The sequence below is a fragment of the Camelina sativa genome, chromosome 6 (assembly GCF_030686135.1).
Source record: "Camelina sativa cultivar CO46 ecotype springtype chromosome 6, ASM3068613v1".
Lineage (NCBI taxonomy): Eukaryota > Viridiplantae > Streptophyta > Magnoliopsida > Brassicales > Brassicaceae > Camelina > Camelina sativa.
Window position 1 is genome coordinate 15793177 of NC_141885.1, and position 15311 is coordinate 15808487.

The 15311-nt window shown below is 38.3% G+C and overlaps 4 protein-coding genes across 5 annotated transcripts; 3 read left to right on the forward strand and 1 right to left on the reverse strand.

Moving 5' to 3' along the window:
• Positions 1 to 222: 222 nt before the first annotated feature.
• Positions 223 to 2942, reverse strand: LOC104791055 (uncharacterized). Its single transcript, XM_010516854.2, has 5 exons — positions 2606 to 2942; positions 1451 to 1713; positions 1105 to 1316; positions 736 to 1000; positions 223 to 637 (listed from the first exon to the last, which is right to left on the reverse strand). Exons 1-5 carry the CDS (start codon positions 2697 to 2699, stop codon positions 308 to 310), a joined length of 1164 nt encoding a protein of 387 aa, XP_010515156.1. The 5' UTR covers positions 2700 to 2942; the 3' UTR covers positions 223 to 307.
• Positions 2943 to 3424: 482 nt separating this feature from the next.
• On the forward strand, positions 3425 to 5515 carry LOC104791057 (CBBY-like protein). 2 transcript variants are annotated; one of them, XM_010516855.3, is made up of 8 exons: positions 3425 to 3866; positions 3953 to 4023; positions 4127 to 4285; positions 4476 to 4542; positions 4744 to 4839; positions 4938 to 4984; positions 5068 to 5148; positions 5249 to 5515. In XM_010516855.3, exons 1-8 carry the CDS (start codon positions 3549 to 3551, stop codon positions 5370 to 5372), a joined length of 963 nt encoding a protein of 320 aa, XP_010515157.1. In that variant the 5' UTR covers positions 3425 to 3548; the 3' UTR covers positions 5373 to 5515. The 2 variants fall into 2 exon arrangements, 1 of the variants encoding a protein (XP_010515157.1); XR_015559088.1 differs by having other exon boundaries at positions 3469 to 3866; positions 4476 to 4556.
• Positions 5516 to 5611: 96 nt separating this feature from the next.
• On the forward strand, positions 5612 to 8904 carry LOC104791058 (DNA-(apurinic or apyrimidinic site) endonuclease). Its single transcript, XM_010516856.3, has 9 exons — positions 5612 to 5999; positions 6619 to 6711; positions 6993 to 7137; positions 7331 to 7532; positions 7649 to 7727; positions 7976 to 8037; positions 8130 to 8216; positions 8341 to 8444; positions 8572 to 8904. Exons 1-9 carry the CDS (start codon positions 5754 to 5756, stop codon positions 8655 to 8657), a joined length of 1104 nt encoding a protein of 367 aa, XP_010515158.1. The 5' UTR covers positions 5612 to 5753; the 3' UTR covers positions 8658 to 8904.
• Positions 8905 to 9298: 394 nt separating this feature from the next.
• Positions 9299 to 15023, forward strand: LOC104791059 (lysine-specific demethylase REF6). Its single transcript, XM_010516857.3, has 8 exons — positions 9299 to 10718; positions 10937 to 11015; positions 11142 to 11209; positions 11317 to 11467; positions 11549 to 12171; positions 12243 to 12731; positions 12851 to 13233; positions 13337 to 15023. The coding sequence occupies exons 1-8, from the start codon at positions 9839 to 9841 to the stop codon at positions 14759 to 14761; spliced, it is 4098 nt and encodes a 1365-aa protein (XP_010515159.1). The 5' UTR covers positions 9299 to 9838; the 3' UTR covers positions 14762 to 15023.
• The last annotated feature ends 288 nt before the right edge of the window (positions 15024 to 15311 follow it).

The window sequence follows — 15311 nt, forward strand, 5'->3', positions numbered from 1 at the left end:
TATGTAGTGGTTTCTAACAGCAAGAGTGTTCGACCGTTCTGCGACCAATGTCATTCTCGGTGTGAAGAACGCTTCATTTTAAAGGTAATTGCAATGTTGTTATTTATAATCTATGCATTGATGTCTACATTTGCTCACGTAAATGTTGCCAGCCCTTTCCTTTGAAGATTTAATACACTTGCTCGCATACAAGATTCAATATGGGTTCTGATGCAGTTGTAGTTTGAGGTTTTAATTTTATTTTTATAGTTGATCATAATCAGTTTGCAGACATTGGAAGCAGATAAATAGTCTCAAACACATCAACTCAAATAGAGACTTTTCTACTCTTACTAACAACCTCTTCTTCCCCAATCAAAAGTGACTTGATGATCTTGTCAGTCATACCTTCCACAAACAGCAACAAATGTCCTGATCCAGAGATTTCATGGTAACGAATCCATGGCAGCTTTGACACGATACACCGTTGAAGCTTCACTGGCACAAACTTATCCTCGTCGCCTTGCCATACGTGAACCGAGCCATTCTTGTTCGGGAATGGATCTTGAAGATCTAATGGACTGAATCCCCAGCTTGAGAATCCGACATTCAAATCTCTGTGTAGGCTTACATAGTCACCTTGCTGTCTTGTGTATGCCTGGAAAAACAAAGAATCAACACAGCATTTGATTCAAAATCATCTTCAGTGATACAGAAACCGAACCAAACTGCACAAGTCTATAGATGTGCTTGTACCCGATTTGGATTGACGAATCCGAGTTTAGACAAGATCTCCATGTCCTGACGAGAGAAAATAATGGGATTACCAGCAATCACATTGGAGAAAGAGAACCATTTCTGAGTGTTCCACCAATATGTAAGCCAAGGAGCATAGTGAGCAACTCGAAGTGCCCATTGATCTGCAGGATACATAAGAGAGAAGGCTTCACTCGTTACATCTCCTGGTAAGTTTCTCCACCAGTAGTTAATCGCCGGAGCAACAAGTACTGCCCCTGCTAACCTGTTAACAAAGTCCACAACCAAAACAAAACGTCCCACACTTCACAATACATCTTAGCCATTGTTTGAATCATTTCAAACAAAAAGGAAAAAATGTAGTAGTACCTGTGAGGAATATAGTTAAGGCATGCCCAAGTGAGTTCACCACCCATGGAGAGACCAAAGAGATAGAACTTAGGTCCAAGTCCTAACCCATCAGCCAGCTCTTCTATATCCAATGCTATGCTTCTCGGTGACCCATTTAGGTTAGGATCACTCTCTCCGTAACCAGGACGGTCAAAAGACACAGTGTATATCTTCAATTCCTCCACAAGAGCCTTCAAAGTTATGCACAAAGACACAATTTTTTTACTCATTAGCTTCACCAAAAAGATACAAACTTTAAAAATTTTACTACACGGAATCGGTGATTGGACAAATGGGTAATCAGAGACTTGACCGGAAAACTTACCGGCGATAAGAAATGGGTGAACGGCGAGTCGTGCATACAAGAATCGAAGCCATGGATAAATATGATCTTGAACTTAGCTTCGTCTCTAGGGATTCCGAATTCCTTGTAAGCAAGATGTCTCCCGTCTCTCAGTTTGATCCTCGGCGATGTCACGGCTGCTCCACCGGGAGAGCCGACGATTTTAGCCGGTCGTGGTTGGATTGTTTGATAAACCCATGCCAAAGCTCCAACGAATGATACCAGTAGAATCGTTTTCAGATAACCTTCATAGAAATTTTGACTGTTTAGTGTGTAATTTTTAATTAATTTTAGTTTTAACCAAGTTTATTTTACTATTTGTTTTGTTTTTTTTGACAACAAAGAAATAAACGAACATTATTTATATAAAGAACTAAGTGCGAACACGTCGCGCTAAATTATCCGTTTTACTATTCTGAGAGCATGGGACGTAGACTAAGAAAAAAAAAACAAACTCTTCTTTATCCGCCTGGATGTTCTCCAAATAATGTGTAAAAGCTGGCTACTCGGAAGACGAAGACACCATCTTTACTAAGTCAAAGCAGTCGGTGAAAAAAACGACAGATGGTTATCCGCCCCAATCATATAACGCATGACCCAGATAAATGCTTCGATCTCGGTAGCATGAAGAGGAGAGAGACTACGACGAAGATTGACGGGTCCTATAGTAGAAGGCGTCACCCCATGGCTACATGCAGAACCACCCTCTAACCCATTTTACTATTTCTTTTGGAAATCCCTAATTATACTATTATTCACTTTAATAAAAAAATATCCATATCTTAAAGTTGAAAAATATATACTTTTGTTTTTTCAAACAAATTTTTAGTAGAGGCACAAACCAATTAAATATTAATCATCCATATACGTTACTATTATGTGTGATCTGTAAAAACTCAATTATGATAGTTGTAAAAGAAAGAAAAAATGTTTTTTGTTTCCAGAAAATTACAGAGTAATGGCCTGAAAAAAAAAAAAAAAAAAGAGGGGAAAGAAAATAGATGTCTCCTTCTAACATCCACAATTATTGCATAAGCATTAAGCAAGATCGTTATAAACAAAGAACATAAGATTATTTCAAGAAAGAAAAAAAAAGAACATAAGAAAGATGAAAAATACAGAGATTGTAAAACTTACCAGAAGAAGAACTTTGTTGAGTGTTGTTTCCTCTGGTGTGAGCTTCTGCAGAAGCTGCAGATTTCTTCTCCCTCTCTGTTCCTGCTTCAGACATTTTTCTCTCTTTCTCTTAGAATTTTTTTTCTCGGAAAGAGAAGAGAGTGAGAAAAACCAAACCAACAGTAGCAAATTGAGCCAGTTGCAAGAGTTTGGTTAAGAGAGAACTCGCCTCTCTTTATTGTTTTTTGTCCTTATTTATACACATGAAATTAATGATGTTAAATTGAATTTTTAATTTTATTTTTATCTTTGTTTTAAAAATAGTAAAATATTTATGAAAATATTGGATGTACACCCACTTTTCTATAAACTAATAACAATTACATACATTTTGCTGTCGGTATACTTTTACCATATAAAGTTACTTTACACCCCTTTTATCTTATTTTATTTTATTCTATCTTACTTTTCTCTTTCCATCTCATTTTTCTCTCCTTTTGATAATTTATTTATTTTTATCTCACTTTAATTACATTGTTTTAAATGTAACTTGTAAATAGACAATGTTTATATTTTTCATATTTTTTTTTCTTTTCACAAAAAAAATTATGAATTTAATCTAAATCAAATACAATTGAATTAGTGTGTTCCAGTAAAAACATTTAATGCTTAGAATTAAGACAAAAATAATTTGAAAATTAGTGAAGGAGAGACTTTAACCATAAGTGTTCTAAGTTTTTTTTTAATGGATTTGATTAGTCAAAAATATATACAGATCACAAAACGACCCGACCCGGTTTTAATAAGTAACGTACCCAAATCCGACCCGTACCCGGGTGGTTCTTTCTTTCTGATTTTTGTGGTCGTTAACACAAGACCGGATAAGTTAGAACAAATTCGCGACCGTTATTTATTTCGTAGACTAGATAGAGATAGAGTGAGTGAGAGGGAGAGGATCAAAACAATGGCCACTGTGAAAATCTCTCTTTCCTTTGTTTCACTAACACCATCTTCTTCTTCAACTCAATCTAAGTTATCATCTCCTTCGTTCATCATCCCCAATGCGGCACCGTCGGCAAAGTTGGCGAAGTTGCGATGCAACGGTAAGTGTCTGAGAGCAAAACCGATGGTACACAGAGCCTCTCGCACCGTCGGAATCACCTGCTCTGCTTCCTCATCTCCTACAACTCTTCCTTCTGCTCTTCTCTTCGATTGCGATGGCGTTCTTGTTGATACTGAGAAGGACGGTCATCGGATCTCCTTCAACGACACTTTCAAAGAGGTTTCTGATCAGTTCCTCCTCGACTTGTGTTCCTTAGTGTCTTTTGTATTGCTCAGGTGATGAAATTTTGAATCTTTTTTTTGCAGAGAGAATTGGGTGTTACTTGGGATGTTGAGTTATACGGCGAGCTGCTTAAAATCGGTGGGGGTAAAGAAAGGTATTACACACAATTTTACTATACCAAGATTGTTTTGATTGTTGATGAAGTTATCAGTTTTGTATCTTTTTGGATGAAATTGGATTTGGCTCTGTTTTTGTAGGATGACGGCGTATTTTAACAAGGTAGGTTGGCCAGATAAAGCTCCCAAGGATGAAGCAGAGAGGAAAGAGTTCATAGCTGGTCTTCACAAGCAAAAGACTGAGCTTTTCATGGTTCTCATTGAGAAAAAGCTGCTTCCTCTTCGACCTGGTGTTGCAAAGTTAGTATCACTTCTTATATATATCTCCAAATCACTTGCTTTTGATCTCTTTGAATTTGATTTTTAGTGTATGAAACTTATATGAATGTTTGTAACTTGTAAGGCTAGTTGTTTCTAGTAATCTTTTAGAACTTTATATTGATCTAGTGTAGGTTGAGGTTAACTGAACCCTATTGCTAATACTTTGTAGGTTGGTAGATCAAGCTTTAACGAATGGAGTAAAAGTAGCTGTGTGCAGCACTTCAAATGAGAAGGCGGTATGATCAATCAGGTTCTACTACTTCAGTTTCTAGACACTATCAGTATGATCATGTCCTCATATGAGTTTTCTTAAACAAGACTACATGCAGCGCTGTTACTAACATGATTATGCGAGAATCGTCTAGCTTGAAAGAATTGTATAATCTTATGGGAAATGTGAATCTAGTTTTTTTCCTCTCATTTTGGCCTGATCTCAGGTTTCTGCTATAGTTTCATGCTTGCTAGGACCAGAACGAGCCGAGAAAATCAAGATATTCGCTGGAGACGTAGTCCCGAAAAAGAAACCTGACCCAGTAATTTACTCACCTTCCATTCTATCACAAGTTCACAACAAGTTTGCTTGCTTCCATCTTGGTTAAAGACCTAGTTATCGAACATTTTTTTGTAACAGGCCATCTACAACTTAGCAGCTGAAACCCTTGGAGTTGATCCTTCAAAGTAAATGTTACTAATTTTTATTTTAACATGAAGGAGTCAGTTTAGATAACTCTCTAAAGATTTGGTTTTGTGAGTGTGTGTAGATGTGTTGTGGTTGAAGACAGCGGGATCGGTCTAGCAGCTGCAAAAGCTGCAGGAATGACTTGTATAGTTACAAAGAGTGGGTGAGTTTTATTAGAGAACCCTCTTCAGAAATCAGAATTGTCATTCATATATCAACCAGAAACAATAAAAAATGAATCATTCATCTTTGGATTTGTATAGGTACACCGCAGATGAAGATTTTGAGAACGCAGATGCGATTTTCGACTGCATTGGAGACCCTCCAGAGGAGAGATTTGATTTGGCATTCTGTGGAAGCCTTCTCCAGAAACAGTTCGTTAGTTAAAAAACAAAACACAAACCACATTGAAAAAATTGTTTCTTTCTCTCAGGCAGCATTGGTCTGTGTATAATTAAGTAAAGCGTATCATTTATGTAAAAGAAACTATACAACTCGATTACACGTTATATGAACTGAACGTTTTAATATTTTGGGCTTGTGAGTGTTGTTGGGTTTTACTGTGTAAATTGGTTTCCTTGACCACATTTGTTGCTAATATCTATGTTAAATTCGAGGGTACAAGTACAACAAAACGCCCAAACACAAAGGCTGAGTCTTTTTTGACTGAGACGACGTAAAGTTCGTTCCTTTTTTTTCTCAAATAAGTATCAAAGTTTTGATGAATTGAGTTTCTGTTCTGTAAAAAGCTACTAAGTTGCAAAAGCTATGAAGCGATTTTTCAAACCCATAGAGAAGGAAGGCTCAACGGCGGCTAAGAAACCATGCCTCCTCTCGCCGGAAAAGCGTGACGGAGACGGAGACGGAGATGGAGTTGGAGAAGAGAAGAACCTGAAAGAGCCGTCCAAGTTTGTGACGTGGAACGCTAATAGCTTCCTTCTTCGGGTGAAAAACAACTGGACTGAGTTCTCTAAGTTCGTTTCTGATTTCGACCCCGATGTCATCGCCATACAGGTGATTGCTTCTGCTATTTTTGATTCGTTGGGTCGATTCTGAGCAATGTAAGTAAATGTGCTTAGGTGTTTGTGTGTGGAGCTTAAAAATATCTTAATCTTCTAGGTTTTTGTTGAAGTGGTTTTGAGTTTTCTTGATGTATTTTGCTGACCTCTGTTGGTGAAGGAAGGTAGTATGTGATGTAAAGAGATACTTTTGCTTGTTGTTTGTTTTGGGCATCTCTTGAATTTTCTCAAATTTAGCTGTAAGTGTTGATCTTTTCAAGTCAGTGGGTATTGCTATGGAAATATATAAGTTGATGGTTGCCTATGAATTTTTGTATGCTGTTTAGTGTTCTAGACTTCTAGTAAGCTACCCAAGTTAAGATGCTTTTATACATGCGTTGGTAGTATGTCAGATTATGTGCTTTGGATTAATTCTAAATGTGAGTTCAACTTGTTGACTTGTTGATGCAAATTCAGTCACTTATGACACTGTAAATGGTCAGTGGTGCAAAAGATCAGACTCTTACTTTATTTATTTGTGGCTACTGACTACAATGGTGCTGTTAGTTCTTTTAGCGTCGTTTTGTTTTGGGGCCAGACTACGAACTTAGCAGTTGACGTGTTCTTAATGTTAGGAAGTAAGAATGCCTGCTGCTGGTGGGAAGGGAAAACCTAAAAATCCTGAAGAGTTGAGCGATGACACGAAAGTTTTGCGTGAGGAAAAACAGGTACCATAAATCTGTATTGACTTTCTTGTTTTTCTTTGGTAATATCTGAGTATAACATCAACGGAACAAGAATTGTTATAGCTCTGTATTTTGATGCATTTGCGATTACTAGGAGATTTTGGAGTATTAGTTAGAACTTAGAATCAACATTGCAGTGGCATGGTTATAAAAAAATTTAGAACAAAGCAGGAGCTACTTTTGGAGTAACAAACTCTCTTGTTGTTTGGATAACGTTTAAGCTTGATAATAGTTATGGGAAAATTAACTTGCTCCAACTGCAGATTTTGACACGGGCTCTCTCAAGTCCACCATTTGGAAATTATCAAGTTTGGTGGTCTCTCGCGGACTCAAAGTATGCAGGGACAGCTTTGTTAGTGAAAAAATGTTTCAAGACCAAAAAAGTTTACTTTAACCTGGACAAATTAGGTATTTTTGATAATCTTGTTACTTGTTCCTATTCATCACATGAATCTCTTGCACACTAGCAATTTGAAACCACGTCTGTTTTATCTGTCTTGTTATGGTTATGCCATTTTCTTGACCTCAAAGTTTTGGGAGAAATATATCATAGCTAGATCAGATTGGTGATTAACTTATATACTTGTCACTATTCATGCAGCATCTAAACATGAACCTGATGGTCGTGTTATCTTAGTTGAATTTGAGACATTTCGTCTTTTGAATACGTATTCGCCTAACAATGGTTGGAAAGAGGAGGAGAATTCGTTTCAGAGGAGAAGAAAATGGGACAAGAGAACTGTTGAGTTCGTAAACAAAACATCTGATAAACCTCTAATATGGTGTGGCGACTTAAATGTCAGGTAATGAGGATATGTTTTCTACCTCTTCTCTAGCTATAATCTTTGAATTAAGCCCTTTAAGAACTACAGAATAAAAGTTGATGTTAATTCCTCGATTCGATTTTTGTAATATGCAGTCATGAGGAGATAGATGTTAGCCACCCAGAATTTTTCGCAACAGCAAAGCTTAATGGTTATGTTCCTCCAAACAAAGAGGTACGGATTACAAATTTATTCATTTCATTACATATAGATCTATAGAAAAACAGAGCTGGCTCTCAATACCTGATTTCTCTAGTATGTATCCGTCGGCCTTTGATTTCCCTTCCTTTCTTGTCTCTACATCTGCATTGTGACCTCTTATTGTAGATGACTTTACTACGCCTGAACCGAAAGCTTATCCGTGAGAAGGACTTTAGAATCATACAGTAACTACAGTGATTTTGAATCTTCTGATTATGCAGGACTGCGGACAGCCTGGATTTACACCATCTGAGAGAGGACGTTTTGGTGCAGTTATGAAAGAGTATGCATAATATGTCTTAGTAGTATTACTTTCTAGAATAGAGATTATAGTCACTGAACATCTGATTCTACGTATATTGGAAACTGTTACAGAGGAAAGCTTGTTGATGCATACCGGTATCTACACAAGGAGCAAGACATGGAAAGTGGCTTCTCATGGTCGGGGAATCCCATTGGAAAGTGAGTAGATACTACACATTTTAGTTTTATTTTACATGACCAACATTGAGTGTCACGGTTTATACATGGCATGGAGTCCATAACCTCCACATATTTCTAAATATGTATATTCTGGTTGCCATAGGTACCGAGGAAAGAGAATGAGGATCGACTATTTTCTGGTATCTGACCAACTCAAAGAGCGTATAGTATCTTGTAAGATGCACGGTCGTGGGATAGAACTAGAAGGTGCCATAGATAAAATATAACGCATTCTCATCACACAGATTCATATAAGATTATTGTGTTAAAAAAGATTCATATAAGATTATTGTGTTAGCTCTTTTGCAACAATTTGGTTCTTGATTTGTTTCAGGTTTCTATGGGAGTGATCACTGTCCTGTCACACTCGAGCTTTCAGCGCCATCTTCAGATACAGAACAGAAACAGGTTTCTAACTAAAGTCATCTTCTTCTGTATTAGGACATAAGCCTTCTTAGATTCAAGCCAAAGCTTATGTTGTCAGAGTTAAGCGTAGATGATTTTTGAATTTACTTTGCCTAGAGATACATTAAAGATAAGGTTCATGTTATTGAGACACACTTATTTGTCCTAGTTACTCTGATGAACTCTCAACGCTACTTATAGCTATTGTTGTGCTTATCTTTAACATGCTTTATTTTCCCAAGAAATGTAGATATTTTTTTAATTTTGAATCTTCAACTAATTATTTTTATTTATTATTTTTTGTTCAGTGATCATTTCTAAAGATTGAGAGCGTTTTTTTTGTTGGTGTAATTTTAAGCATATTATACACCTTTGCTTTATTGTGTCGTGAGTGGGTAGAGGCAACATTCGTTAAACCAAGGGCTCATATTCATATAAAAATCACATCTATGATCTATGTATTCAGCAAACCAAAAAACACAATATATATGATATCTTGGTATTAAATATTCATTCTCAAATCTAATTTCTGCTGATTTCACTAAATAAGTTTATGATTATGTTAATACAAAACCCAAAATGTTTAAGGAAAAGTATCTAATTTTAAAACTTTTTAATCCATAATAAAATTGTACTCTTTATTATGGTTTTAAAAAAGGAGTTTTCGAATGTGCAAACGGATTTACACAGAGGACAAACAAGAAATGTGTGTGTGTCGAATCGAACTAAATTAAATGGCAGAATCGTAAATGATTAAAAAATAAGTACCCTTTTTGGGTATCTTTTCATCAGTGTTCTTTACTTGTTTTAATACTGAGAAGAAATCACAATCTCTTGCTCTGCCCCAAACCCCATCCCAACCCCCCCCCCCCCCTCTAAAAGAAAAATACAATTTTTTCCTCTGTTTCTTTAATCCAATAAAAAAACAGAGTGACCTAAGAAACGAGATCAAACCCCTCCCCTTCGTTTTTCTCGAGGAGAAAAGTGGATTGACCCCTTTAAGACAATAAATCTATTGGCCGGAGAAATGGTGGAGACTCGTCGAATCTCTTAAAAAAATTTTTTTTTTTCTCTTCCGTCTCTGCAAAATTTTTGTTCTGTTTATGCTCTGTAATGGCGTTTTAGTTAGTACCCAGAAGCAGAGAGTGAAGCAATTTTGAAAGTAAGGTCTTTGTTTTGCTTTCCGTGTGAGAGATATGGCGGTTTCAGAGCAGAGTCAAGACGTGTTTCCATGGCTTAAATCGTTGCCGGTTGCTCCAGAGTTTCGACCTACTCTAGCAGAGTTCCAAGATCCGATCGCTTACATTTTTAAGATTGAAGAAGAAGCTTCTAAGTACGGAATCTGCAAAATTTTGCCTCCACTGCCTCCTCCTTCCAAGAAAACCTCGATTTCTAACCTCAACCGTTCTCTGGCGGCTCGAGCGGTGGGGAGGGTTCGTGACGGAGGCTTCGGGGTGTGTGATTATGACGGCGGTCCCACATTCGCCACGCGGCAACAGCAGATCGGGTTTTGCCCTAGGAAGCAGCGTCCCGTGCAGAGACCCGTGTGGCAGAGTGGTGAGGAGTACTCTTTTGGTGAGTTCGAGTTTAAAGCTAAGACTTTTGAGAAGAATTATCTCAAGAAATGTGGCAAAAAGAGTCAACTCTCTCCGCTAGAAATCGAAACCCTTTACTGGAGAGCCACAGTGGATAAACCCTTCTCTGTTGAGTATGCAAATGACATGCCTGGCTCGGCCTTTATACCTCTGAGTCTGGCAGCTGCGAGGAGGAGAGAGTCTGGTGGTGATGGAGGAACAGTGGGTGAGACGGCTTGGAACATGAGGGCAATGGCTAGAGCTGAAGGATCATTGCTTAAGTTCATGAAGGAAGACATTCCTGGAGTTACATCTCCGATGGTTTATATTGCTATGATGTTTAGTTGGTTTGCTTGGCATGTGGAGGATCATGACCTTCATAGTCTTAACTACTTGCATATGGGGGCCAGTAAGACTTGGTATGGCGTGCCAAAGGAGGCTGCTCCGGCTTTTGAGGAGGTGGTTAGGGTTCATGGTTATGGTGGAGAGCTCAATCCTCTTGGTGAGTATCCTGTGAAGGTTAATTAGTGTTAATAGAGTGTGACTTATAGTTACTCAATGTTTCAGTTCCTTGTTCTGATTGTCGTTTTTGTTGTGTCTCTGTTCTTTTTGTTTCTTTTAACTGCTTTTTTCCTCCAAAGTTGTCAGGGAAGAAGCTACATATGTACCTGTATGCAAACTAACTAAATGGTTATGCCTCTTATGTTGTTGTATTACCAGTGACATTTTCTACTCTTGGTGAGAAGACAACCGTGATGTCTCCAGAAGTATTTGTTAAAGCTGGAATACCATGTTGCAGGTAATGGTTTTTATATTTTGTGCTCTGTTCATCTCATCATCTTGTTGTTTGCATTCTCTTCTTTGATCCAAAAAATAAACTGTTAATTGCTTCCATTCTGTACTCAAATGGTCTGTTCTGTATCAGGTTAGTGCAAAATCCTGGAGAGTTTGTCGTCACCTTTCCAGGAGCTTATCATTCGGGGTTTAGTCATGGTGAGTAACCAACTTTTATTTAAAACCTTCAAGTTACTCATTCAAGATTTTAATATGTTGAAATAGTAGAAATTATTCAAAAAAAAAAACAATCTTGGGGGGTACAGGATTCAATTTTGGAGAGGCATCTAATATCGCAACTCCCCAGTGGTTGACAATGGCGAAAGATGCTGCCATCCGGAGAGCTGCAATAAATTACCCTCCAATGGTATCTCATCTCCAGCTACTTTACGACTTTGCATTGGCTCTGGGTTCTAGGTACTGTTTCATTTTTATGTACACAAACGAACTTTTAAGCTGCTTGAAGGGCTCATATAAGGTATGTTTTACTCATTGCAGAGTGCCAACAAGCATCATCGCCAAACCACGGAGTTCTAGATTGAAAGATAAGAAAAGAAGCGAAGGAGAAAGATTAACCAAAAAGCTATTTGTTGAAAATATTATCCACAACAATGAACTGCTCTCTTCTCTTGGAAAAGGATCCCCAGTGGGCCTTCTTCCACAGAGTTCCTCAGATATATCAGTTTGTTCTGACCTGCGAATTGGATCCGATTTGAGAACTAACCAGGAAAAGCCAATCCAATTAAAGTCTGAAGAATTTAGCTCTGATAGTGTTATGGTCGGTCTCAGTAACGATTTAAGGGATGCAGTTTCAGTGAAAGAAAAGTTTACATCTTTATGTGAAAGGAATAGAAATCACCTGGCAAGCGGAGAGAAGGAAACTCACGAAACTCTGTCTGATGCTGAAAGGAGGGAAAAAGGTGGAGCTGCTCGGCTTTCGGATCAGAGGCTTTTTTCTTGTGTTACATGCGGAGTCTTGAGTTTTGATTGTGTAGCTATTATTCAACCTAAAGAAGCAGCAGCTAAATACATCATGTCTGCAGATAGTAGCTTCTTCAATGATTGGACAGCTGCTTCCGGATCTGCAAATCTTGGTCAGGCTGCAAGATCACATTATCCGCGTAAGTTTCAAGTTGCACTTCTTGTTATGGCTCCTAAATATCATTTATCTTAACTTTGTTTCGTCATGCAGAAAGCTTGGAGAAACATGATGTAAATTACTTCTCCAATGTTCCTGTTCAGACTGGCCATGAAAGAAGTTCAACAACTTCCCTAACAAACGCGGATAAAGATAATGGTGCTCTTGGGCTGTTGGTTTCAGCATATGGAGACTCTTCTGATTCCGAGGAAGAAGATAACAAAGGCTTAGATGCCTCTACTTCAGAAGGGGAAAGAAAAGAAAATGCTTGTGCATTTCAAGCATCATCTTTTGATACAGATGGCAATGAGGTGGCTAGAGATGGTCGAACTTCTGATTTTAATAGCCAGAGACTTACTAGCAAACAAAATAGTTTAACTAAAGGCGATAATTCATCGCTTCTGGAATTAACTTTACCATTTGTTCCAAGATCTGATGACGATCCCTGTCAGTTACACGTGTTTTGTCTTGAGCATGCTGCGGAAGTGGAACAGCAACTTCGTGATATTGGGGGGATTCACATAATGTTACTATGCCATCCAGGTAACAACAAAACTACAAGATTTCATTGTTACTGGTCGTGTGACATTGTTTGGGTTTTGCTTTATCAATTATGCAAATTGTTGAGTCAATTTCATCATTTAGACGCATAATCACTGCAGAGTACCCAAGGATAGAGGCTGAAGCAAAAATAGTTGCCGAGGAGCTTGCCGTCAATCACGAATGGAATGATACTGAGTTCAGGAATGTGACCCGAGAGGATGAGGAAACTATTCAAACAGCGTTGGATAATGTTGAAGCTAAGGGTGGGAACAGTGATTGGACCGTAAAGTTGGGTATTAACCTTTCTTACAGCGCTATTCTCAGTCGCTCTCCTCTCTACAGTAAGCAGATGCCTTACAACTCCGTCATATACAATGTGTTCGGTCGCAGCTCTCCGGCAGTAAGCTCACTCTCGAAGCCCGAAGTTTCTGGCAAAAGATCTTTCAGACAAAGAAAATATGTGGTTGGAAAATGGTGTGGTAAAGTTTGGATGTCGCATCAGGTACTATTGACTAACCATAAATCATACTAACTCAGACATTAGTACACTTCTGTTTTTGTTTTGTTTGGTTCAATTTAAAACTGCTTTTCTTTTCTCTCTTCAGGTGCATCCCTTTTTGCTGGAGGAGGACTTAGAGGGGGAAGAAGAAAGAAGTTGTCATCTCCGAACTGCTATGGATGAGGATGTCACTGGAAAGAGATTGTTTCCTTGTAATGTTTCTAGAGATGCAGCCACAATGTTCGGAAGAAAGTATTGTAGGAAGAGAAAGGTAAGAGCAAAGGCTGTGCCACGCAAGAAGCTTACTTCTTTTAAGAGGGAAGATGAAGTTTCTGATGACACATCGGAAGATCATTCTTATAAGCAGCAATGGAGAGCTTCTGGAAAGGAGGAAGAGTCTTATTTTGAGACAGGGCACACGGCTTCTGGTGATTCGTCAAATCAAATGTCTGATCAGCGCAAGGAGATTGCTAGACATAAAGATTATAATGGAATTGAGTCAGATGAGGAGGTCTCAGACCGTTCACTTGGAGAAGAATATACTGTAAGGGAACGTGCAGTTTCAGAGAGCTCAATGGAGAATGGCTTTCAGCCATATAGAGAGAAGCAGTCAATGTATGACCGTGATGAGGATGATGAGGATGATGATATGTACAAGCACCCTAGGGAAATTCCAAGGAGCAAACGGACTAAAGTTTTTAGGAATCCAGTCTCATATAATTCGGAAGTAGCTGGTGTTTATCAGCAAAGGGGAAGAGTATCCAGAAGTAGTAGGCAAGCTAATCGACTGGGTGGTGAGTATGATTCACCAGAGAATTCTTTCGAGGAACTAGACCTTTGCAGTACAGGGAAGAGGCAAACCAGGTCCACAGCCAAACGAAAAGCAAAAACCAAGACAGTTCAGAGTCCGAGAGACACAAAAAGTCGTACTTTGCAAGAATTTGCATCTGGGATGAAGACTGAAGACTTGGATTCATACATGGAGGGACCTAGCACACGACTTAGGGTGAGAAATCAAAAGCCGTCAAGAGGATCTTCAGAATCAAAACCAAAGAAGATTGGTAAGAAGAGAAGTAGTAACGCTTCCTTTGCCAGAGTTGCAAGTGAAGAAGATGTGCAGGAAGATGTGCAGGAAGATGAAGAAGCAGAGAATGAGGAAGAGGAATGCACGGGATACCAATGTGACATGGAGGGTTGCACAATGAGTTTCACTTCGGAAAAACAGTTGGCTTTGCATAAAAGAAACATCTGCCCTGTTAGAGGCTGTGGTAAAAGCTTCTTCTCACACAAGTACTTGGTTCAACACCAGCGTGTTCATTCAGATGACCGCCCTCTGAAATGTCCATGGAAAGGATGTAAGATGACGTTCAAGTGGGCTTGGTCTAGAACCGAACACATAAGGGTTCACACAGGCGCTAGGCCTTATGTTTGTGCTGAACCGGATTGTGGTCAGACATTCCGCTTTGTCTCAGATTTTAGCCGGCATAAAAGGAAGACTGGTCACTCGGTTAAGAAGACGAAGAAAAGGTAAATTTAGGCTCTTAACATTGAATCTATCATGAAGAGATTACTCCATTGGTCTATAGAAGAAAATTGGATTTTAGGTGTTTTCTAAGTATGTATTTGTCTCTGGTTCTTTTGTCTGTTTGGGATTATTTCATTCGAAGTCTTAACTTTTAGAAGAGCCATTGTTTGTTGCAGACGTTTCACTTTCAGACAGATTCTCTCTTTGATTAGACATTTAAAGGCCTAATGTCGGCTTTGATAATAAAATCTTCTTGTTGTTAAGATAATGTTTTGCTTGGTCTCTTATCGTCACATAAATCTCTCGCTCACTAGCAATATGAAAGTTTAAACCTTGTTAACTTCTCTCTGTTTCGTAATATGGTTCCTTACCTCAAAGAGGAGTACAACAGAGCTAGATCATGCCTAAGCATATATTTTTACAACTGAATCTTAATGTTTATAAATTTTTGATAATTGCTATGTTCAGATTCGTATTTATGCATACAGTACTGTAAAATCGAAAAAGACAATCTACGAGCTAGGAACAGAGACTTTTCAGTTATTTAAATATAGTT